General features: G+C 29.0%; 2 protein-coding genes across 2 annotated transcripts in view; both read right to left on the bottom strand.

The window, feature by feature from the left end:
- Positions 1 to 27,080, bottom strand: part of LOC145242750 (protocadherin Fat 4-like) — a 140,014-nt gene that overhangs the window by 80,815 nt on the left and 32,119 nt on the right. The window contains exons 8-10 of the mRNA XM_080105892.1: positions 4,440 to 6,854; positions 3,574 to 3,688; positions 1,463 to 1,610 (exon numbers count right to left, since the gene is read on the bottom strand). Coding sequence (XP_079962018.1) covers positions 1,463 to 1,610; positions 3,574 to 3,688; positions 4,440 to 6,854 — 2,678 coding nt within the window. The remainder of the gene's footprint in view (positions 1 to 1,462; positions 1,611 to 3,573; positions 3,689 to 4,439; positions 6,855 to 27,080) is intronic.
- Positions 12,954 to 25,289, bottom strand: LOC145242932 (protocadherin beta-2-like). Its single transcript, XM_080106041.1, has 4 exons — positions 25,098 to 25,289; positions 16,502 to 18,916; positions 14,031 to 14,154; positions 12,954 to 13,680 (listed from the first exon to the last, which is right to left on the bottom strand). The coding sequence occupies exons 1-4, from the start codon at positions 25,152 to 25,154 to the stop codon at positions 13,529 to 13,531; spliced, it is 2,748 nt and encodes a 915-aa protein (XP_079962167.1). The 5' UTR covers positions 25,155 to 25,289; the 3' UTR covers positions 12,954 to 13,528.

The raw sequence follows: 27,080 nt of genomic DNA, 5'->3' as shown, positions 1-27,080 counted from the left end.
ATTTCATAATTGAATTAAAATTTATTTAACTTAATTTGTCGATAAAATTGTTTTCATTTTTTTTATTCCTTTAATATTAGATGACAATAGAGAAAATGGGTTTGTTTAATTTCTATTCTAATTTAAATATTGTGTTTTTGTTCCCAAAATGCAATATTCTACAGTGTCATTCATCCTGAATTCTTCTCTCTTTTTGCCTTGTCTCTTTAGATTTTCTCATTTTCATTCTTTGACTAAAAATATGAATTATTATTAAATTATCTTAGTAAATTTTGTAGAATATTTTAAGATGCATTTGGATATTGTCTATATTTTAATAACCATCAATTTTATTACTAAAAGTTCAAAACATTTAGAATGTTATTTAATGAATATAATTTCAATAATTTTTACATGGTTTTCTCATTAAAATATTGAACATATTATTTTAATAAAATTGCAACACTGCAGTAAATCATAATTTTTTTTTAATGTATTCATATTTTGATACAATAGTACAAAATATAAATATTGAGTTCCAGCAAATAGTTATAACTGTTTAATATGATCCTCTTTGCATGTAATAACTTGTGTAATTGCATTTTTGCTTTTTTGTTTTCTAATTTTAACATATTTTAAACAGCATGGCTCATAATCTTATATGGTTTATGCTATTATCTAAAAATGAATTCAAGATTTGGTATAGAATTGTTTATTTTTATTTTTGCAATTAATAAAATTTTTTCTTTGTACTAAATAAACATATCTTAGAATACTGTTGTTTCTTTATTTCTATAAGATTTTTAATTTGGAGATATGGAAACTATCTCTCTTTTGTTAGAATAATTCCTTTTAAGAATGTCATATTGAATTACAGTACTATATTTTAGTTAAAAATAAATCATTAATTGATTATCTAATAATGATTATTATAACCATTTTATATGAAATATTTTCATGCCTAAAGAATAAAGGAACGTTTATAATTTGTTATTGATTCGTTTGATCACTTTGTTTATGGTAAATGATACGTATATCACTGCTTTAGAATTTTAAGTTAAATCCAGTCAACCATTTAAAAGTTTAAGATGTGATTTACATTTTCTGTCAACAAACCGAATAATGTAAATAAAATAATAATGTTTTTGTTCTTTAAACTTATTACAGACATTATAAGACATACATCAAATGTATAATTTTACTGTCATATTCAATTTCATTTAATTTTTTAAATTTTGATTCGGCATCATTTTTAAGAGACACAAGTACTGGAATGAATCTGATTTTATTGATATTTTTAAAATGTTGTTGTTGTTATAATAATAATAATAATAATAATAATAATAATAATAATAATAATTATTATTATTCATGTTACACTAATATTAATATAGAGTATAAGACTGACCTTTTGAGAAATACAATGAAGTAAATATGTGTGTATGCAATGTTTGACTAAAGTTGATTTGTATTTTATTGTTAGTTTTTATGTGGTACTGGAGGCAAGGGCCTTGTATTTGAAGTCTGTTCATTGTTCATTTCTATAAGATTCCTTGATTGTGGGTAAGGAGCAGAAATATCACTTTTGTTTACATGTCCTGATTGAACTGATGATTTCCTGGAAGACAAGTCTGAAAAATAAAATATTCTCATGTTATAAATAAATCAATAGATTTTATAAATTCATTAAATCAAATTTGTTTTTATTTCTCATTATTTTAATTTTGCTTACAATCTTCACTTTATTGATAAATATATGAATATAAACATAAGGTTGTGAATGATCAAGCAATGGAATGTTAGTTTATTAGATATATTGTAAAATTGTTTTGTTTGTTACTAGCAGGACCTGTGTACTGACGTTGCCTGGTGGAAAGTTGACATAAAGCCAGAACTGATTCATAAAAAGATCCCTCTTCTCAAAAATAGTTGAAACTATCGCCTGTGAATTTAATTATCCCTTGACACTTTCTCCCTCGGGGAAAGCTACTTCAACCCACCTATGGTGAATGCCATACAACAAACTATTTTAGGAGTTAGATTAAGAGATCAGATTTATTTATAAGCTTAATATAAAATGATAACTCAATATCTGGCCAGATAGCATTTGAAAGATATGTAATCATATATATATATGTAATCATATATATATATATTTTTGTGTGTGAGTACATATGTAGTTAAATATATAGATATGATAAAGGGAAAGATTTGTGGCCACTGTTGCCAACTTAGGGTTTTTTTTTTTACAAAGGAGTCACCACTTATCAAACCTGAAGGCCACATGAGGATAAGGATTAGTGAGTGTATGGTAGTCAATGGGACAATATCGTAGCAATCGTTAATAGTGGAAATTTGGTAAATTGAATTCTTTAAGAATGGCTCATCAAGAACTTGTTTATGTTAGACTTCAAGACAACTATATTATAGTCAACTCGAAAGCAGGCAAACAGAAGAGTTCCACAGGCGTACAATTCTAAGAAAGAAACTTTGTTAATGGAATCTACATTTAGATTTAGGCACAAATAAAGAGTGGGGGAAATTATCGATAGTGGTTTCAGCCAGACGAGTGTTTTTCATGAAAGTTTGGTAAGGGGCACCATAGATTGGAGCTCAGATAAGCACTTGACATGAAAATAAAGATAGAGCAGAGACAGGCTCACAACGTCTCTTCTGTGGAAAAGAAGTTGTAGGGAAGAGAATAGGGCATCTTCTTGAACTCTGTCAAGGCAGAATAAGGTGCTTATAGCAGCTCCCGTCCAGATGTGGCAACAGTACTCCATTCTAGGACATACTTGGCTCTTATATAGATAGAGAATTGCATCAGCAGTGAGATATCTACTGGAGTGGTAGAATGATCCCTTTATTTTTCCAGTGACCTTGGCAATGGATTTGATAAATGTGTTCCATTTCAGATCAGGATTAAAGGTCAGACTCAAAAGCTTGTCAAAACATGGCGCCTCCTCAAGACGAGAGCAATTCATTTCAACTGATGCAAGATGAGGGTGGAGCCTTGATGATGGAAAGATGGAAGCTTGGTTTTAGATGCATTAAAATTAACCAGCCACCTCCTCCCCATTGCACCATGTGCTCAAGATCAGAGGAGAGAGAATCAGAGAGATCTTGGTCATTTATAACCTTTGAAGTATTGCCATAGATGGTAGTGCCATTGGCATAAATGTCTACAAATGATCTAAGGATGTGATTTGGGAGATCATTGCTTTGGATCAGGAAGAGAATTGGGCCCAAGATGAACACTTGAGGAACTCCTGCATTAATACTGTGAATTTCTGTTTAAGTTTGGTTTAATAGTTATCCACCCTCCCCAAAAAAAGAAACATGCAGAAACAAAAGATATGTATTGTGGGGTAGGTACATGCTTTAATATTAACTGTATGTGTTAAAAATAAAAATTGTGTCGAGGAAGTGTTTACTTATAATTCTATACAGTTGATAGCAGCAGGGTAAAAAATGGTCCTATTATATTAAATTAATATTTCTGTTCATTTTTAATATGATAGAAATGAAGAGGCAATGTAAAAAGAAATAAAAAATAAAACGTTGCACAAAAACAACTTATTCTAGTGAATTTACCTGCTCTTTGTTGGTCATTCTCTTCCCTCCAACTCAAGTCTGCTTCTGATTGGGAAGGTACAGCAGATCTCCAGGTGAAATAATCTGGTGGGATTGATACATTTTGTGCATACATCTACTCAGACAAGAAAAAAAAAACAAGAATAATAAATGCATCAACAAAGTAATACTTATCAAAGGTCAACATGTAAAATCTTCCCAGAATGAAAGCGAAGTGATAGTGATTACTCACCTACATATATAAAACACAGTTGTACCTATATACAAATTAAATTACTATTAAAATAATTATATTGAATTTTTCTTATTTTATTCAAACCTAGTTTAAAATTATAACTTGCATCCTATTTTGCATAATGTAAGTTACAATTTTACATTAAAAGTTTAGAAAATACTATGTAATTGGATTTCGAAATTGCTCTAATTCAATGAGCATAGTAGATGCCTACTTAAATGATTCCATAATTCTATATGGTTTATGGTTCATGGTTTTATCTAAAAAATATATTCAAGATTTGCTATAGAATTGTTTATTTTTATTTTTTTAGACAATAACATTTTCATTTGTACTGAATAAACATAAGGTTTATCACTTTTGTTAACTTTTGAAGAAGACTAATTATCAATTGCAAAATACTAGCAGTAAATTCTTGCTAAAGTAACTAACGAAATAATTGTATGAAAGAAGTAAAGAAAAAAGTTACAAAAACGTGTATACAATCATCATTCACAAAAAGCATATCTGGCAAAAATACATATCAGAGCATATCAATTTGTTTTTATCCTTTTAGTAAAAGGTTTTAGATATTTATGAGATGAAACAATTTTAATAAACATTCAAAATAAAAAATCTTAAAATTACTTACTTGTGATGAGATATCACTTGGTGGTTGTGATTTCTGTAGTGATATATGTGCTGAAGTATGTTGTTTTCTTGATGTTGATATTGGTGTATTTGTAGATGGTGCTTGATTTATTGGTAATGGCTGAGCAGGATGAGGCCAAGTGTTTCCTGGGTAAGAAGGTGCAATGAGTTGTCTCTGTTCACCAACATATCTATTGGAAGGATCAAGTGCTTGGGCATAGGCCACATTTGACTGACCATTACATCGAATGATGCAGATTGATAATGAAGCTGTAATGAAGACAGCTATTGTGACTGCTATGACTGTAATAATAATGACGAGATTAAGATGCACCTTCTCTTCAGTGTGAAGCTGAACAACATTTAACATTTCTGATGTGTTGTTGCTGATAGTGAGTGTTAAAAAGAGAGTAGTTGTTGCTGATAGAACTGGCCTACCACTATCTTTGACAAGAATGTCAAGCTGATAGGAGCCAGCATTTTGTTGGCTGAGTTGTCTATTGAAAGCCAAGAAACCAGTGTACTGGTTGATGGTGAACATCTGTTTGTCATTGCCTCTGATTATTTGATATTTTAGAAATGCATTCTCTTGACTATCACTGTCGGCTGCCTTTATCTGTGTGATGTTCTTGTTTCTGGCATCAGGGTAATATGTGACATGTAGATTGTAAGGTTTAACACTGGGAAATGTAAAATATGGAGCATTATCATTTTTATCAGTGACCTCAACAATCACATTGACTGTGTTATTGAGAGATGGTGTTCCATTGTCTTTCACAAACACCTTGAAGTGATAAGTATGTTGAAACTCATGATCAAGAGACATAATTGCTGATAGTAATCCATTTGTGGTTATTTTGAAAGGTAAGAAGTGTTTGTTGTTATTGGTGATGAGAGAATATGTGAGTTTTCCTCCATCTCCCAAGTCTGGATCAGTGGCATTAATGTAGCCAATAGTAATTCTCGAGTTTTGATTCTCATCAATGAAGAATTTAAATATGTCTTTTGTAAATTGTGGCCTTACATCATTGATGTCCATCACTTGAATGGAGAATTTGCTGTTACTATGAAGAGGAGGAGAGCCTTTATCTTGACAACTGATCACAACATTATGGTGCTCTTCTTTCTCTCTGTCAAGAGGATTTTTCAGTGTCACTTCATATTTCTTTGTACCTAAATTCTGAAGCTGAAATTTATCATGATGAAGATGACAAGTGACATCTCCATTTTGTCCTTCATCATTGTCTATAACTTTCACATAAGCAATAAAAATACCAATTTTATTGCCTTCAGAAATTTGAACTTTGTTGTCATCCGATTCACTTACAAAATTCACATCAATAATTGGTGCATTGTTTACTTGACTTACCACATTTATATAAACTATTGCTAAAGAACTGAGTGATTGGATTCCCCCATCCTCAGCTTCTACATATAATTTATGTATTATTTCTTCATCCGAGTTGAACTTTTTCTTCAAAAAGATCTGTCCTGTTGTTTCTATTAATTCAAAGAAATGTTTTGCCTTTTCTGATGTTTGATGACTCCAATGATATGAGACTCTTCCATTTTTTCCTGAATCCAAATCAGTTGCTGATAAAATAGCAATTGGTGTGACTTTACTTTCTTCATTCTTTATTGAAATGTTATACATTTTCTCAGAAAATACAGGAAAATTATCATTAACATCATTGACTGAGATGTGAACATTTAATATGCTTTGTTGAGGAGGAGTTCCAGCATCTTTAGCCACAACTTGTACAACATAAGAATCTTTTGTTTCTCTGTCTAATATTTTTTCTAATTTTATTCCAACCTGTGAAATTCCTTCAACATTTGAAACAGTATATAAGGAAAATGGTTCATTTTTCATCTTTTGAAGCTGATAACTTATCTTTGAATTTAGAAATCCAATGTCTTTGTCATTTGCATTTGGTATTTTTATTTTGGTCCCTACTATGACATCTTCGTCAAATTCAATGTTTATTTGTTTTTCTGCAAATTCTGGTTTGTGATCATTGATATCTTTTATGATGACTTTAATTTCTAAAATCTTCATTGAAGAACCTCCTTTACGAACCGCTACATCAATGAGTTGGAAACATTGTTCATTACGTTCGCACATTGCTTCTGCATCCAATGTGATTGTTGCATAAAGTTTTCCTGTTTTCTTGGACACTCGGAAATATTGGGAACTTTCAGTCTTACTTTTTAACTGGCTGAATGTGATTTGTTTCTTGTCTTCATATGCTAGATTTTCCATTACTTTAGAATCAGTAGCAATGTCTCCAATGTATGTACCTGGACTCTTTCCTTCCTCCACTGTGTAAGTCAAGTCTACACTGATGCCAAAGTGCAGAATAGATAAGACCACTAGAGTACTTATCAACATTTTGCTTTTACTAAAACCTGTGATCTGTAAAAAAACAAAAAAAAAGAAAAACAGAAATATTTCAGGATATAATTTCCTCTCATCAATATTTGATTTTGAAAAATATTTTTCTTGTAAAATATTAGGATGATATATATATACATATATTTTTCATTACACTTTAATGTGAAAACTACATATGTAATCATTTCTAGAAAATATATAAACTCTCTATAAAAATCTATGCATATAAAAGGAAAGAAATATTGTTTTTCTTTTACATTCTGATATATTTCATTTATTCTATGGACTTAATGATCTAAGATAGGATAGAAGGAAAATTTCAATGTTTTTAGATTCTGTAAAAAAAAATTAACACTTAATTAAACTTATGTAAATGTTCTGTTTACATACCGGTTTCTTCATCACATGAACATTGCTTTCCTGTATATAGCTACAATTAAAATATTTTTAAATAAAAAAAATCAAAATACTTACTTTATGAACTTAATCATATGTTTATATCTGTAGGGTAATGATCATAGATAACATTTTATCGAACAAATATTTATTTTTAAACATTATATTTCTTTTAAATGTATGTATAACTTTTCTTTTGATTAATGTATTGGTACTTATGCAAAATCTGGATTTAGCCAATGAAATCCCAGCAGCAGACAATTGGCAAAGGCAATAAAAATATTACATAAAATTCAATAAATTTCAAAATTAGTTAAAGTCAGCATTACTTTACTAGAGTTGAGACAGAAGCTTCAGTTTCTGAAAGCAAAAATTGATTTTTGTCGTAAAAAGGAAACTTATACGTGAAATGTCGAACATGTGCCCATATGTGCAAATTTAGAGAGAAAAAAAATGACTTAAATTATAAATAATAACCCCAACAGAAAGACAACCTAACCTAAGCCAATATTTGGTATGGTTGAAAGGAAATTGGCAAAAGATAAATAAATAAAATCTTTAAATTAAATCATAAAAAAAAAACATTTTTTTGCTATCGATTGTTGCACTATATTTTCTTTGTCAGAAAAACAAATATTTATTCATAATTTTCTTAAAGTTTCTTAGAATTTTTCATTAATTTTTCATTATATTTTATTCATAACAAAAAAAAAATATTTTCATTGTTGAAATTAACATATGATGACTATTTTCTTCTATAATTATATATTTTATAGCGTTTTAAATATTGACTTGCATTTTTGATTGCCACCTACCAGCATTTTACATAACCTATAACATATTTTGTATAAATACCAAATTATTTTAAGATTGTATAGAATGTATCTGAGATCAAACTTCTAATTATAATAGCTTTTTATCTTGAGGAAAATCATCTGATAAAGTTTATTCAAAGTTAAATGATTAGCATTGAATTTACATTCACAACAATAATAATTTATACTATATAAGAAATATATGTCTGTTTGACTGGTTTTACACTATTACATCCAGGATCAGGAAATCTACATGAATTATTTATATATTGAAAGATTTTAGAATATGCACTATTGTGTTAAGTAGTATAAGTTTCAATAAATTGTAGATTTACTAATGGGAGCATTAATTATATAAAATTGACATTTTCTTAAAAAGAATATTAAAAGGTCTCACTATTATGAAACACTACTGGAATGGGTAATTCAACTATTAATAACAGAAAGTTATTATTTAGTAAACATAAATCGATATTATTTTTATATTATACTTATAAAGTATTACCTATCATTGATGGAAACTTAACTGACTGACACTATGTAAAAGGAAAGAAGGGAAAATTGTATGGATGATGCAATAAAAATATTAGAAAATTATATAATTCAAAACACAGAATTTCATTACTACTGACAAAAAGTGCCACTAAAATGAACAATATGAAGAGCTGCAAAATAGAAAACAAAAAGAAAAGAAAAAATAAGATGAGCAGGACAGCGATTTATAAGACTGATGAAGGAAATAGTACATAAAAATACTTGGACATAGTTGTGGAAAGGATACTTGAAGAGAGAAACAGAATGACTAGTGATAATTATACAAAACAATGTAATCAAAACAAACAACAGAAAAGCCTAGACAAGGCCAAACCCAGAAAAACGATTAACATGGATTACTGCGTAGACAAAGAAATAAAATGGTAAACCACATCATAAGTGAATTTAGCAAACTAATTTAAAATGACTAGAAAAATACAGGTATGACTGGTTTGGAAAGATAATGCACTTGGAACTGTAAAAACAACTGCATTTTGATTAGGCAGAAAATAATGCACACACTAACTGTGGACAGTATTCGAAAAGGAAAGATGCAGAATCCTCTGAGACATAGAAATACAAATGGACTAACTTAAAGAAGCCAAAAGATCAGATGTGATAATAGTAAATCAGAAGAAAAAAAATTAACAGCCAAATAGTAAATTTGACTGTTTCAGCTGATCACAAAATAAAGAAGTCGGCTGGGAAGCAGGCCAGTGGAACAGTGTTTCAGAGACGAGCAGTTCTAGGAAATTAGCTTTGGTCATGAAATCTGCGATTAGATTTAGACACAAATAACATCATGCAAAAGACATCACTGAGGAAAAAGCTAAAATATCAATAAAAGTACTTGAATGCAGAAACAAGCCTGCATAACTAAGTTACACCGCAGAATTCCTGAGTAAAAAAAAAAATTCACAATTTAATGTTATCACTTCTGAATAAATTTTCTTTTCTTCTAAAACATCAACATTTGCTGCAATTTTTATTATTCATAAAGTTTGATTAGAGTTACCTCCCTTACATTTGTTGGTCTTTCATTTTTATTTCACATAGAAAATCAGTTAATATGAACTATGTTGGGTAATTTGGATCCGTCCACATATATACAGAGTATTAACATTCATTATCAATAGCAAGATTACCTATCACAAGAAAGGTTCATAATACTTAGGTATCCTATGACTCTTTAAAACATAAGAGGAAGAACATAAAATACCTGAAAGTAATCAAAAACATACTTCTATGATGACAAGTGTATGAAAACAAAATAAATGACTGATTTTAGATTTCTACTTTAATGGAGAAACAATTGAATTTTGTCTCGTTTAGATGATAAAAACAAGTATGAGCCAAATATGAATTGATATTTTTCTTGATATTTATTTGTCTCCTCTCTTCTGGTATGTATCAATCTGAAAAGATTTTAAAGAGTAAAGGGATATTTGCAAATGGCATTGACAATGAAAACGCACTAGACACCTTAATAATAATAATAACCGTTTGTCAGATTTTACCTTTATTGGAAACTTTGTAAATATCAAAAGGCATAAAATACAATATCCTAAATATAGTTATTTCAAATATTCTTTTTTAGTTTAAATCAATACATAAAAGAAACTATGTTCTTTTTTCTATTTCACAGAAAATCATAAAGTTGTTATATTTATTTTAATACTGAAAACAAAACCTATCATAAATATCTAGTGTAAATGATTAATTGAACACAAGTTGCTATTTTACTTAGAGTCAGGTGCAATTGTGGTTTTATGCCTTTTCTAACAGTAAAAACACATAAATGATCACAACTAGCGCAATGTTATTTGAACTTGACATTGCTAATTCCATAGTCTGCTACATTATCCATAATGTCAGTCACTCAGCCCCAAGATCTATTTTCTGATTAAAATGTTGATAAAATTGTTGAAGATTATATTAGGATTTGGATAATAGATTAAAACACTTACAGGAAAATAGTTTCTTTTTTTCTCTTTTTTTTTTTGTAAATCTATGTGATAATCTGATTATCTATTTGAATATTTTCATTTCTTTTGCACAGACTAAAAATTCTGCAAAATAAATTGTGTTTTAAATGAGTCCAACTAAAATTGAAATTTTATTCAATGTAATTGCTTCGAAATTTTACTTATGATCATGCTAAGAACAAAAAAAAAAGAAAGAAAAAAGATTAAAACGAAAAAACAAAACTGTGAAGCTTTTGATTATTAGAATATTTCTTCTTATTATTCTATTCTTACATATATAAGTATTTTTTAAAATACCCACGAAATCAAATAGATATTTATTTTTATAGCAAAGACTGACATAAAATAAAATAAAATGGTGGATATAGGTTTTGTAATGGCGTTTATCAAAAGAAAGATGGACGATTTTATCAAATTTGTTTAACATTTTATTAAGTTCTTTAAAACATATTTGAATTAAACCAATTACATTTTAGCAGGATTTTTATGCTTGAAATATATATTTTTCACCAACTTATTTTTCATACGTGATTTTTTAAAAATCCATCATAATTGCGAGAAAGAATAAATGTGTCAGATTTTTAGGAAATTCTTAGATGATTTTCTCTTTTGCCTAAGAAAAAAAAGAATGTAAAAAATATGTTGTTCTTACCTTTGTTGGAATTTTCAATATATATATATTTTTAAAACCTATTGTCTAGTGGTAATTCACTTAATTTAATATCCAATAAGTGAGATAGAACTTAAAAGTGAATCCTCAGGATCACAAAGTAGTAGTAGTCCTAAGAAGTATGATGTGTGTGTAATGGTTACATTCACTAGAGGAAAGGGGGTGTTGAAGTTGTTAAATAGAATGTACACAATGGCACTACCCCACCCAATATTCACATTCCTACTTCATATTAGAATTGAACGTTATTTTTTCTTAATTAATCTGTACAAATGTGTTAAAATTTATTTTTGATTTATCAAATAACAAATGATAATATAAAATATACTTCGTTTCATTACTATTTTAATTTTAATACTTTGTGCTTTTGTTCCCAGAATGCAATATTTTTGTGAACATATTATTCGTCCATTATGATCTACACTCTTCTCTCTATCTTTGTCTTTCTAGATTGTTTCCTTTTCATACTAAAATAAAATGAATATTAATGCTGCATTATCCGTTTTGATTTTATTGAATATCTAAATTTGTACATTTACTCATATAATCTAAAAATATTATTGATATACTTGAATTAGAATACTAAAATAATTATGTGTGTGATGATTTAAACCAAATATTTTCAGCGTTACTAATTGAATGATTTTCTTATGTTGATGTTCAAAATTTAAGATTACTAAGTCTACATAATTTTTATAAAGTGAATTGCAAATAGTGTTTTTTTAATATATTCACGTATTTACAAAGTATAAATATTGGATTTTACTTAATTGTTTTGATTGTAGAATATGATGATGATATTTGTTGTGTATTATGGCTTTGTTTTAATCTGAACTTATTTATACATAATGTCTACTGTAGAATGATTCTGTCTTAAACCTATGTTTCTGCTTTAATTTTATAAGATTTGTCATCTAGAGATATGGGGAAAATTTTCTTTTAAATTTCAAAAATGTATGATTAATTTAAAAACAATAGATTCTTCTCTTTCAATTATAATCTTAGTATTGCATATAAAATCTTTCTATTTACAAAGTTTATTGTTTATTCAATTATTTTGCATTTGCTTGTGCAAAACAATACAAATGTAACTGTTTTATATTTAAGAATTTTTGAGATATGAATTGATAATTTGGATCATTTGTATTATTCTTACTACTATTATTATTTTAATTCTTATATTTGCAATATATCTGCCGATGTAAATTCTGGCCAATAATTATAAATATTAGGCTGGTGCAAAAAATAATGTCGTTTTCTAACATTCAACTATATATATAAGACATTATTTTTGCACCAACCTAATAGTAGATTAAAATACCAGTAAGAAAATTGCAATATGAGTAATAGCAAAAGCAAAATAGTAATTCATAAAAACAAGTAGTAATAATACATATCTACACAAGATGAAGTTTAAAGTTCCTATAATTCATATTAAAATTGTCCATGCTGATAAAAACATTGTTTACAAATCAGTTCTACATTACTGTCTTCTGGAGGTTGGAATTTCAATCCTTATTCAAGGCAATAATAACTTAGAATAACTTAAATAAACACTACTACTCATCCATGGCTAATGGAACGAAAACACTCTACCCCCATGGATTAAACAAAGGGCTCAGTATTAAATTTCATACAGTCTTCTCAAGAAGGTTAGGACTTAAATTGGCCCAAACCTTTTAAATCTTACAATATAGACTCCAAATAATCCAAATGACTGTTTTAGAATATTGTATTATACTTTATTAAATTTCCATTTAAACGTTTCAGAAGTGATGTACATTTCCTGTCAACGACCTTTATTTGATTGACAGAAGCTGTTTACTCTTTAAACATTTACATACACTAAGTATTTAATCAATTGTACATAAATTCCAATGGTAATCTTTTGATGAATCTTATTGGAAATATATTTTTTTAAATGAATTCACTAAAAAATAATTTGATTTTATGACCTATGGTAACGTTTTCTAATTATCAATATCAAGACTTTTTGAGTTAATATTTAGTCAATTGTATAACTTTATTGTAATATTTAATTGAACATAAATTCTAATCATGCTCTTCTGATGACTGTTAGTTTAAAGATATTATTAGGATATAACTTTACTAAAAATGAATCTGATTTTATTTGTTATTGTAACATTTTCTAATCATCAACATTAAGAGATTTTGTGTTAATATTTCAGTACAATTTTATGCTGGGAATGAAATATCTATGAGAGGTAAATGTAATGTATTAAATGTATGTATGTATTGTTTGCTATGAAAGTAAATTTGTTTTTGTCATGATCATTAGTTTTTATGTGGTACTGGAGGCAAAGGTCTTGTGTTTGAAGTCTGTTCATTGTTCATTTCTATAAGATTCCTTGATTGTGGATAAGGAGCAGAAATATCACTTTTGTTTACATGTCCTGATTGAATTGATGATTTCCTGGAAGACAAGTCTGAAAAATAAAATAATTTCATCAATAGATGTTATGAATTGATTTAATCAAATTTGTTTTTATTTCTCGTTTTAACTTTGCCTACAATCTTCACTTTATCTATAAATATATAAATATAAACATAAGGTTGTAAATGATTAAGCAACAGAATGTTAGTTATATATATTGTAAAATTGTTTTATTTGTTACTAGCATTCAAGCAATGTAATGTTAGTATATTAGATATATCATAAAATTGTTTTATTTGTTATAAATATTTCTGTTCACTTTTAATATGATAGAAATAACGAAGAGTCAATAAAAAAAGAAATGAAAAGTTTCATAAAAGCAAGCCATCCTTGTTAATTTACCTGCTCTTTGTTGGTCATTTAGTGCATTTTCTTCCCTCCAGCTCAGGTCTGCTTCTGATTGGGAAGGGACAGCAGATCTCCAGGTGAAATAATCTGGTGGGATTGATACATTTTGTGCATACATCTGCTCAGACAAGAAAAAAAAAAAACAAGAATAATAAATGCATCAACAAAGTAATCAACATGTAAAATCTTTTTTTTTTTTTTTTTAATTTTCTTCCTTTGAAGATTGTTACGCTGGGTATGGGGCAGCCAAACCAGCTGCCAATATTGGCCTGCTTTCTATTGAAACCAACCGAGAGCTCTTTTTAGTATCCTCATTGTTCTCTTAAGTGCAATTGTCTGGATCTCTTTTGCACTTGGTTCACTAGGAATATTAGTTGGGTAGGACTTCAGGTTCTTCTTTATAAGCCATGTGGCACCTATGATAACTGGTATGATTGATATCTGTTGAAGATTCCCAGAATGAAAGCGATAGTGATTACTCATTATATTATATAAAACACAGATTAGATTATATAAAACACAGTTGTACCTATATACAAATTAAATTAGTATTAAAATAATTATATTGAATTTTTCTTATATTATTCAAACCTAGTTTAAAATTATAAATTGCATCCTATTTTGCATAATGTAAGTTACAATTTTTCATTAAAAATTTAGAAAAACACACAAATTGGAAATTGCTTTAATACAAGGAGCATAGTAAATACCAACCTAAATGATCTCATAATCCTATATGATTTATGATTTTATCTAAAAATGGATTCAATATTTGCTATAGAATTGGTTATTTTTGTTTTTTAGATAATAAAATTTTTCTTTGTACTAAAACATTTATAGATTTTTGCACATTTTGAAGGCAACTATGATTATCAATTGCAAAATAGTATATACTATGCTTGTAAATTCTTGCTAAAGTAATGAATGAAATAATTGTATTAAAAAAGTAAAGAAAAAGTTATAAAAACGTGTATACAATCATCATTCACAGAAAACATATCTGGCAAAAATATATATAAGAGTATATCAATTTGTTTTATATATACAGGGTGGAATGATTAAATTTTCGTTCTAGAAAAGACAATATGATTCCTTTTCCATTTGAGGAAATTTTTTTTTGTTATTGCAGACCATCTACTAGTTGGCCAGTTGTGTACAAATTTCAAGAGTGATAGGAGCCTTCTATCATATCTGAAAGTGACACAATGTTCAGCAAGCTAGATCGGAGATGCACCGTTGTACAACTCATGCTATCTGCCTATCCAAGTCATGATAACAGGAACATTGCCAACACCCTCAAAATGCAAATCTGGACTGTTCAATGTTTGAGTGCACAGCTTAATGCATTGGACGACCCTTTGGAGGTGGTGGAGCAAAAGCCCAAAGCCAAGGACACCACCAGGAAGACCTGGACCAAGGAGTTCATCTAAAAGGTTCAGGCAATCATTGATGAAACTCCCCAGTGGCCTATTTGGCAGATTGCCAGTGATTTAAGTGTTTCACACACAACTGCGAATGTATATGTGAAGGAGGATTTAAAGTGTAGATTCTACAAGCGCCAGACAAGTCAGATCTTGACTGAGAAGAACCTCAGTCTGATGAAGTCTGTCAGGTTGCTCAACAAACTGAAGAATATCAAGAAGTTAAACATGTTCTGGTTCTTTTCAGACGAAAAGAACTTCTTACACGACCAAGTGCACAACAGCCAGAATAAGTGCTGGAGTGCCACAAATTACAGGAACATGCCCAGGGTGATAAAAACAAAATTTCTGGCCACAGTTATAGTCTTTGGTGTGGTTTCAAGTGAGAGCCACATCATGCAACCTCACATCTTTGAAGTCAGCTTGAAAGTCAACACCAAAGTGTATCTGTACTTGAGTGCAGTGATCCCCTTGTGCAATCAGGTGGCTGCTGGCAGACTCTGGGTGTGTCAGTAGGACTCAGTGCTGGTATACAAGTCAAAAGAGAACCAGACTTGGCTTCAGAAGTGCTATAACTTTATAACCATCTCTCACTGGCCCTCCTCCTCCCCCAGCCTGAACCCACTAGACTACTTTGTTTGGTTATACATTGATGCTGTGGGAGGTCATTTTTGTGATGTTCTCAAAGCCAGAGTGATCACTGCCATCCACTGAGTATTCCCCATGCTCCCACGGCACTTGTGAAAACAGCATGCTCCCAGTTCTGGCTTGTATCGAGGTAGTGATTGAGACTGATGGCAGCTACATTGAAAAGATGTCAACTCTACTACATAATCAAGTTACCTGAATTGATTTTTCCAATAAAAGATTTAAAATAAAGCTGTAGTGTTGATTTTTGTCGTTTTTAGAGCAACAATTTTATAATTCCACCCTGTACATATCAGAGTATAATTTGTTTTATCCTCTTAGTAAAAGGTTTTAGATATTTATGAGATGAAACAATTTTAATAAACATTCAAAATAAAAAATCTTAAAATTACTTACTTGTGATGAGATATCACTTGGTGGTTGTGATTTCTGTAGTGATACATGTGTTGAAGTATGTTGTTTTCTTGATGTTGATATTGGTGTATTTGTAGATGATGCTTGATTTATTGGTAATGGCTGAGCAGGATGAGGCCAAGTGTTTCCTGGGTAAGAAGGAGCAATGAGTTGTCTCTGTTCACCAACATATCTATTGGAAGGATCAAGTGCTTGGGCATAGGCCACATTTGACTGACCATTACATCGAATGATGCAGATTGATAATGAAGCTGTAATGAAGACAGCTATTGTGACTGCTATGACTGTAATAATAATGACGAGATTAAGATGCACCTTCTCTTCAGTGTGAAGCTGAACAACATTTAACATTTCTGATGTGTTGTTGCTGATAGTGAGTGTTAAAAAGAGAGTAGTTGTTGCTGATAGAACTGGCCTACCACTATCCTTGACAAGAATGTCAAGCTGATAGGAGCCAGCATTTTGTTGGCTGAGTTGTCTATTGAAAGCTAAGAAACCAGTGTACTGGTTGATGGTGAACATCTGTTTGTCATTGCCTCTGATTATTTGATATTTTAGAAATGCATTCTCTTGACTATCACTGTCGGCTGCCTTTATCTGTGTGATGTTCTTGTTTCTGGCATCAGGGTAATATGTGACATGTAGATTGTAAGGTTTAACACTGGGAAATGTAAAATATGGAGCATTATCATTTTTATCAGTGACCTCAACAATCACATTGACTGTGTTATTGAGAGATGGTGTTCCATTGTCTTTCACAAACACCTTGAAGTGATAAGTATGTTGAAACTCATGATCAAGAGACATAATTGCTGATAGTAATCCATTTGTGGTTATTTTGAAAGGTAGGAATTGTTTGTTGTTATTGGTGATGAGAGAATATGTGAGTATTCCTCCATCTCCCACGTCTGGATCAGTGGCATTGATGTAGCCAAGAGTAATTCTTGAGTTTTGATTCTCATCAATGAAGAATTTAAATGTGTCTTTTGTAAATTGTGGCCTTACATCATTGATGTCCATCACTTGAATGGAGAATTTGCTGTTACTATGAAGAGGAGGAGAGCCTTTATCTTGACAACTGATCACAACATCATGGTGCTCTTCTTTCTCTCTGTCAAGAGGATTTTTCAGTGTCACTTCATATTTCTTTGTACCTAAATTCTGAAGCTGAAATTTATCATGATGAAGATGACAACTGACATCTCCATTTTGTCCTTCATCATTGTCTATTACTTTCACATAAGCAATGAAGCTGCCAGCTTTGTTCTCTTCAGAAATTTGAACTTTGTTGTCATCTGATTCACTCACAAAATTCACATCAATAGTTGGAGCATTGTTTACTTGACTTATAACATTTATATAAACAATTGCCAAAGAACTGAGTGGTGGAATTCCCCCATCCTCAGCTTTTATGTATAATTTATGTATTATTTCTTCATCTGAGTTGAATTTTTGCTTCAAAAAGATCTGTCCTGTTGTTTCTATTAATTCAAAGAAATTTTTCGCTTTTTCTGATGTTTGATGACTCCAATGATATGAAACTCTTCCATTTTTTCCTGCATCCAAATCAGTTGCTGATAAAATAGCAATTGGTGTGACTTTACTTTCTTCATTCTTTATTGAAATGTTGTACATTTTCTCAGAAAATACAGGAAAGTTATCATTAACATCATTGACTGAAATGTGAACATTCAATATGCTTTGTTTAGTGGGAGTTCCAGCATCTTTAGCCACAACTTGTACAACATAAGAATCTTTATTTTCTCTGTCTAATATTTTTTCTAATTTTATTCCAACCTGTGAAATTCCTTCAACATTTGAAACAGTATATAAGGAAAATGGTTCATTTTTCATCTTTTGAAGCTGATAACTTATCTTTGAATTTAGAGATCCAATGTCTTTGTCATTTGCATTTGGTATTATTATTTTGGTCCCTACTATGACATCTTCGTCAAATTCAATGTTTATTTGTTTTTCTGCAAATTCTGGTTTGTGATCATTGATATCTTTTATGATGACTTTAATTTCTAAAATTTTCATTGAGGAAGTTCCTTTACGAACCGCCACATCAATGAGTTGAAAACATTGTTCATTACGTTTACACATTGCTTCTGCATCCAATGTGATTGTTGCATAGAGTTTACCTGTTTTTTTGGACACTCGGAAATATTGGGAACTTTCAGTCTTACTTTTTAACTGGCTGAATGTGATTTGTTTCTTGTCTTCATATGCTAGATCTTCCATTACTTTTGAGTCTGTGGCAATGTCTCCAATGTATGTACCTGGACTCTTTCCTTCCTCCACTGTGTAAGTCAAGTCGACACTGATGCAAAAGTGCAGAACAGATAAGACTACCAGAGTACTTATCAACATTTTGTTTTCACTAAAGATTATGATCTGTAAAAAAAAAAAAAAAAAAGAAAAGAAAATATTCCAGAATATAATTTCTTCTCACTCAAGTTTGCTTTTGGAAAATTTTGTTTTTTTTTTCTTGTAGAATATTAGGATTATATATACTCTTTTCATTACTTTTTCCTCTAAAAATTACATCATTCTGAGCAAATATATAAACTTTATATATCAATTGTATGCATATAAATAACAGGCATGACAGGAAAAAATGAACACATATCTAAGGAAAGGCAGAAACACTAGAGGATGACCTCCAATCTGTAGTGGAATGGGGACAAAACTGCTTCCCCAACTGTACTGACATGCAGAAGTTCAAGTGTAACGTGAACCGACATCTTACTGCCTAACTCCCTACATAGTACATAGTACCCCAGTAGCTTATGTCCCTGATAGTAGCCCCCACCAAAATGGCAATGTGCCTTGTTTGTTTGAGTTGAAAATGTAATAAAAAAATTTTTTTTAAATAAGAAGAAAAGTGAATATTGTTTTTTTACATTCTGATATTTTTTACTTATTTTATGGATCTAATTGATAATTGCACCCAAGATGGAATCGAAAAGAATCTGATGCAAAAGTGCAGAACTGACAAGATCACTAAAGTCTTCATCAACATTTTCCTTTCACTAAAGCTGATGATCTGTAAAAAAAAAAAAAAAAAAAAAAAAGGAAATACAGGAAATTTTAACACTTATTTGAACTTATTTAAATGTTCTCTTAACATGTTGATTTCTATAACAAACAAAAAACATTGACTCATAAGATAAAATAAAATGAGAAAATTATTATGTTCTATTGATTTGAATTTGGAATCAATTCAAATATTTTCAATTATATATTAAAATATAGTCAAAATGCTAACTTCATGAACTTCCTCCTATCTGTGAATACATTAGTAAGTTTGTTTGATAATGACAATAGAAACCATTTGGTTATTCTACATAATTAGGACGAGATTTTGTAGTCGATAAATGGAGTTTTCAGATACAAAACAATGGTTTTAACTGATTTTTTTGTCAATTCTAATAAGTTACAATGGTAGCTTCCAAATTATGCGATCGAAATTACCTGAATATTACTGAATAATTAAAAGAAACAACTTTAATCCTCTGTTAGCAGGTGAAAAATTGCGATCATCTTGTTTTTATAAAATGAAGCGAACCAAAACCATAAACAAGGAAAGTAACTCTAAATTTTTAATGTGACTAATGCAAAACAAATAAGTAAAACATAACATATAGACTGTGTTTCTGAATAATAAAAATTTTTTAAAGAGTTTTTCATAATTGTTTGATATAAAATTAACTGTTGGCCTAAAAGTTAAATAACCTGAAAATAACATATATACAAATTTTTTTGCAACTGTTGAATTGCCTTCCTTGTGACTATCTTGTGTCTTTACATAAGCATATACGATCATGTTCTTCAAATTACCTTATCGATTTTCGTAATTTTTGGATATAATCATCTTAAAAATATGAGGAATATGTAGATACCATTGTTTTCATGTGAAATTCAATATTACGATTTCCGAAATCTCGTCCCAATAATGTAGAAGCGTTAAGCATTTTTATCCAACAAATATTTATTTTTGAAAATGATATTCCTTTTAAATGTATAACTTTTTCTTCACTTAATTCATTGCTACATATGCAGACTACAATATTCTGTTCACATATTCCAGCAGGTTATGTAAACTGTCGGAAGGTGCCAACACACTTAGACAATGAAATCACAGCAACCAACAATTGGCAAATGTGATAAAATTATTGCGTAAAATGCAATAAATTTATTTAAAATCAACATCATTCTAGAATTTGGACATACGTTTCAATCGTTGGATTTGATTTTTGTCAAAAAAGAAAACTAGCTATAATAGATGGGAACTTAACTAACTGACATTATGTAAAAGGAAAGCAGAGACAGTTGCATACATGATGCGATAAAAAGATGAAAACATTATAAAACACAAAATACCACTGCCAAAAAGTACACCTAAAATGAACAATATGAAGAGCGTCAAAATGGAAAAGAAAAATAAGAGAAAAGCAAAACTGAACAAGCAGTATCTACATGGGCGATTTATAAGACTGATGAAAGTAATAATAGATAAAGATACATTGATATAGTTATGGAAAGGACACTTGAAGAGAGAAACAAAATTACTACTGTTATAAAAAAAAAAATCACTACTGTTATAAAAAAAAACAAACAACAGAAAACCAATATAGACAAGGCAAGGCACAGGAAAACAGTAAATATATACTACTGTTGTAGACAAAGAAATAAAATGGTAAACCACATCATAAGTGAATGTAGCAAACTAATTCGAAATCACTATGAAATACAAGTATGACTGGTTTGGAAAGATAATGAACTTAGAACTGTAAAAATAACTGAATTTTGAATAGGCAGAAAATAATGCAGACACAAACTGTGGACAGTATTCGAAAATGAAAGATGCAGAATCTGCTGGGACATAGAAATACAAATGGACTAACTCATACAAGCCAAAAGATCAAATGTGATAATAGTTAACAAGAAGGAAAAAAAATAGTCAAATAGTAAATTTGACTGTCTCAGCAGATCATAAAATGAAGGTAAAGGAGGAAAGAAAGAGCATCAAATAGTTGGAATTTGTCAGAGAGCTTTAATAAATATGGAACATGACAAATGTACAGTAATTGTGAAAGTACAAGGAATAGTTAAAAAAAAAACATAGAAAAAAGACAAGAAATTGGAATCAAAGATAGGATTAACGTCATGCAAAACATAACACTCAGCAAAAAATTAAAATATCAATAAAAATCCTTCAGTGCAGAGACCAATCTGCATAACTAACACCGGTAAATTTTTACAATGTGCCACAGCGTATTATAAACACCACAACCTCCCCTTGTAAAGATGGTTTTCGAGGTGGGGGTGGGGGTGTTTATTCCGAAAGCCGTTCCTAATATGGGGTAGTTGGAGTGTTTATACTACGCTTTGGCAGGTTGTAAAAAAATACCATAATACCACCCAACAACTGCTAAGATGACGAAGAATAACATTGCATAAACACAACTAGAAACTCTATTGAAAGAACATGATACTAAGCTAAAGGAACTGAAAATGCCAGATATATATATATATATAGACTAGACTACCCGTGACCCATTGGGGCAGTATGTTCTATTATATATGGAATTCATGTATGGGCGTGACACTTGTGATGTAAAGAAAATAGTTTTATTTTGACATAACAGGAACATTTCTATGAAAGTATATTAAAATGAAAAATCATGGATGGATCACTCAAACATGAAAAAAAAAAAATCCTCCCTATTCATGTAAAATTACCTATTTTTCTGAATAATCGCTCAAAAATCGAAAATTAAACATGATTTTCCTACAAATCGAACGCTGCCGAAAGTCATTTAGCAGCAAAAATGCACATGAACCTACCGATGAGAAATATAAGAATGAAAAACTCATATTGGAATCCTTCAACCAAGTTATAGAAACTTAAAATCTAAAAAAAAATAATTAATAAAACCTGAAGGGAAAAAATAAAACCTAAATAAATAAAATAAAATAAAACTAATATTGAAACAGATTAGTAAATGTGTCAACAAATTCACCGTTCTTGCACAACTATTTTGTATCTAGAAATGTAAACAAAAAATAAAAAAAGAAGGAAGGAAGGAAAAGGGACGGATAGAAAGTAGTAGTAGTAGTCTTGGCTTTACTACAATTGTTCTTATGTTTGTCAACGGGTAAAAGTTGTTTAGTTGTAAGAAAATAGCGACAGTATAGTTGTAATAAAGAATAGTTGCAAAACACCCCCACTCTTCTCATGTTAAATAATAATTTTGAAATAATAACGTTAATATTTCAATGCGCAGGTCAAAATCTGCAAAAGAAGCTATTTGTGTTTATTTGTTTACGTTGTTATGAGTTAATGTTTATGCTCACATGTGTAACCAGATGTCATAAACCGGAAAGTGGGTTACATCACTCGTTACAAGGTCATTTGAGTTTTATATATATATATATATATATATATATATATATATATATATATATATATATATTTCATAATCTGATCCACAATAAAAAAAACAAAATGGAACCGGCTTTGGTTAGTACCACACAAAACAGTCATTAAGAGTCAATGAGGACAGAAAAACCGAGGAAGAAAACTACACCATTTGGATCTTCACTGGAAGTGCATGGTAAGTATTGGAATCCTGAAGAGGCTTTAATTGTAGTTAAATTCAAGAAAAAACAAAAACAAAGGTCATTATCAGCAAGAAGTCAATGGTAAACAGCTGTTGCAAGAATCTGGAGTGATTTTCAATGAGTATCTGTAAAAGCAGAGAGTAGTGAAAGTCTAGAAAACATGTCACTTTGTCGTTAATAGTGAGCGATCACTGATAAAGACTTGTGTCAGAACTCATAAGTAAGAAAATATTAAAAATATAATTTCATCACTTATGAATGAATTTTCTTTTCTTCAACATTTGCTGAAATTTGTATTATCATAAAGTTTGATTAGAGTTACCTCCCTTACATTTGCTAGTCGTTTATATTTATTTTATATAGAAATTGAGTTAATATGAACTGCATTGGGTAATTTTGATTCGTCCACGCATATATATATATATATATATATATATATATATACAGAGTATTAACATCCATTATCAATAGCAAAGTTACCCATCCCAAGAATGGTTCATAATACTTTGGTATCGTGTGACTCTTTAAAACATACAAAAGAGGAAGAACATAAAATCCCTGAAAGTAATCAAAAATATACTTCTATGATGAAAAGTGTATGAAAACAAAATAAATGATTGATGATTGTTGATTTCTACTTTAATGGAGAAACAATTAAATCTTGTCTTGTTTAGATGATAAAAACAAGTATGAGCCAAATATGAATTGATATTTTTCTTGATATTTATTTGTCTTCTCTCTTCTGGTACGTATGAATCGGAAAAGATGTTAAGGAGTAAAATAATATTTGCAAATGGTATTGACAATGGAAACGCACTGGACACCTTAATAATAATAATCGTTTGTTAGATCTTATCTTTATTGGAAGCTTTGTAAATATCAAAAGGCATAAAATATAATATATCAAATACAGATATTTAAAATATTCTTTTTTTTTTAGTTTAAATCAATACATAAAAGAAACTATTTCATTTTTTTCTATTTTACAAAAACTAAACTTTGTTATATTTATTTTAATACTGAAAACACATAACCTATCATAAATATCTTGTGTATATGATTAATTGAACACGAGTTTCTTATTTACTTAGAATCAGAGACAATTGTGGTTTCATACCTTTCCTAAGAGTATGCAATGTGATTTGAACTTGACAATGCTAATTCCATAGTCTTCTTTAATGTCCATAATGTCAATCACAGCCCGAAGATCTATTTTCTTATTAAAATGTTAATAAAATTGTTGAAAATTATATTAGAATTTGGATAATAGATTAAAATATTTACAGGAAAATAGGGTTTTTTTTTTGTGTAAATCTATGTAATAATCTGATTGTCTATTTAAATATTTTCATTTCTTTTGCACAGACTAAAAATTCTGCAAACAAAATGTGTCTTTTAAATGAGTCCAACTAAAATTGTAATTTTATTCAATAGAATTGTTTTGAAATTTTTATTATGGTCTTAAGCTATGCTAAGAAAAAAAATTGTGGAGCTTTTGATTATTAGAATATTTCTTATTATTCTAAAATATTTACTTACCTGTATAAGTAATTTTTAGAATTAATTTATTTTATAAATATTTATATACCAACGAGATCAAATAGATATTTATTTTTATAGCAAAGACTGACATTATATAAAATAAAATGGTGGATATAGGTTTTGTAATGGCGTTTATCGAAAGAAAGATGGACGATCTTATCAAATTTGTTTAACATTTTGTTAAGTTTAATTTATTTGAAATATATTTGAATTAAACCAATTACATTTTAGTAGGATTTTTATGCTTGAAATATATATTTTTCACAAACTTATTTTTCATATGTGATTTTTTAAAAATCCATCATGTTTGTAAGAAATGATAAATGTGTCAGATTTTAAGGAAATTTTTACAAGATGATTGTCTCTTTTGCCTAAAAAAAAGAAAGTAGAAAAATGTTTTTCTTACCTTTGTTGGAATTTTCAATATATTTATTTTAAAACTTATTATCCATGGGTAATTCATATAAAATAACGTCCAATAAGTGAGATAAAACTTAGAAGTGAATTTATGTCTTTGAGGATCACAAGGTAGTAGTAGTCCTAAAATGTATTATGTGTGTGTAATGGCTGCATTCACCAGAGGAAGGGGATGAAGTTGTTAAATAGAATGTACACAATGGCACTACCCCACCCAATATTCACATTCATGCTTCATGTTTCAATTGAAATTTATTTTTAATTAATCTGTACAATTGTTTTAAAATTTACTTTTGATTTATCAAATAACAAATAATAATATAAAAGTTACTTCGTTTCATTACTATTTTAATTTTAATACTTTGTGCCTTTGTTCCCAGAATGCAATATTTTTGTGAACATATTATTCGTCCATTATGGTCTACACTCTTCTCTCTATCTTTGTCTTTCTAGATTGTTTCCTTTTTATACTAAAAAAATGAATATTAATGCTGCATTATCCGTTTTGATTTTATTGAATATCTAAATTTGTACATTTACTCATGTAATCTAAAAATATTATTGATATACTTGAATTAAAATACTAAAATAATTATATGTTTGTGATGATTGAAACCAAATATTTTGAGTGTTATTAATTGAATGATTTTCTTATGTTGTTTAAAATTATTGATTACTAAATTTACATAATTTTCATGGATTGAATTTCAAAGAATGTTTTTTAATATATTTCTGTATTTACGAAATATAAGTATTGGATTTTACCTAATTGTTTTGATTGTGGAATATGGTGCCGTCTTCCTTTATTGATATGGGAAAAATATGTCTCGTTTGTTAAAATTTCAAAAGTGTATCATTAATTTTCAAAATAAAAAAATAGATTCTTCTCGTTAAATAATTATCCTAGTATTGCATATAACATCATTTTATTCACAAAGTACATTGGAAAGTTTATTGTTTATTCAATTATTTTGCATTTGCTTGATAATAGTTTTTTGTGCAAAACAATACAAATCTAACTGTTTTATGTTTCAGAAGGATTGAGATATGAATTGATTATTTGGATTATTATAAGTACTATTATTATCTTGGTTCTTATATTTACTACATATCTGCCAATGTAACCTCTGGCAATAATAAGAAATAATAGATTAGAAAATTGCAATATGAGTAACTGTAAAAGCAAAATAGTAATTCATAAAAATAAGTAGTAATACTACACATAAATAAGTAGTAATACTACACAAGTAGTAATACTACACAAGAAAAAGTTTATAGTTCCTATAAGTTATATTAAAATTATCCATGAAAATAAAAACGTTGTTTACAAATCAGTTTTAAATTACTGTCTTCTGGAGGTTGGAGGTTTAATCCTTACTCAAGGTCGTAATTACTAAGAATAACTTAAATAAACACTTCTACCCATCCATAGATAATGGAACAAAAACAGCCTACCTCCATAGATTAAAGGTTCAATTTTAAATTTCAGATTTATATAGTTTGCCAGGACACGTCTGAAGAAGGTTAGGAGTTAAATTGGCCCAAACCTTTTAAATCTTACAATATAGACTCCAAATAATCCAAATGACTGTTTTAAAATATTGTATTATACTTTATTAAATTTCCATTTAAATGTTTCAGAAGTGATGTACATTTCCTGTCTACAACTTTTATTTGGTTGATAGAAAGAATCTGTTTACTTTTTAAACATTTGCACACACTAAGTATTTAATCAATTGTACATAAATTCCAATGGTAATCTTTTGATGAATCTTATTGGAAATATATTTTTTGAGATAAATTCACTAAAAATTGATTTTATTTTATGATCTATTGTAACGTTTTCTAATTATCAATATCAAGACTTTTTGTGTTAATATTTAGTCAATTGTATAACTTTATTGTAATATTTAATTGAACATAAATTCTAATCATGCTCTTCTGATGACTGTTAGTTTAAAGATATTCTTAG

Source organism: Euprymna scolopes, chromosome 21 (genome assembly GCF_053919585.1).
Source record: "Euprymna scolopes isolate OS-2025 chromosome 21, ASM5391958v1, whole genome shotgun sequence".
Classification (NCBI taxonomy): domain Eukaryota; kingdom Metazoa; phylum Mollusca; class Cephalopoda; order Sepiida; family Sepiolidae; genus Euprymna; species Euprymna scolopes.
This window is presented reverse-complemented; position numbering and strand designations above follow the sequence as displayed.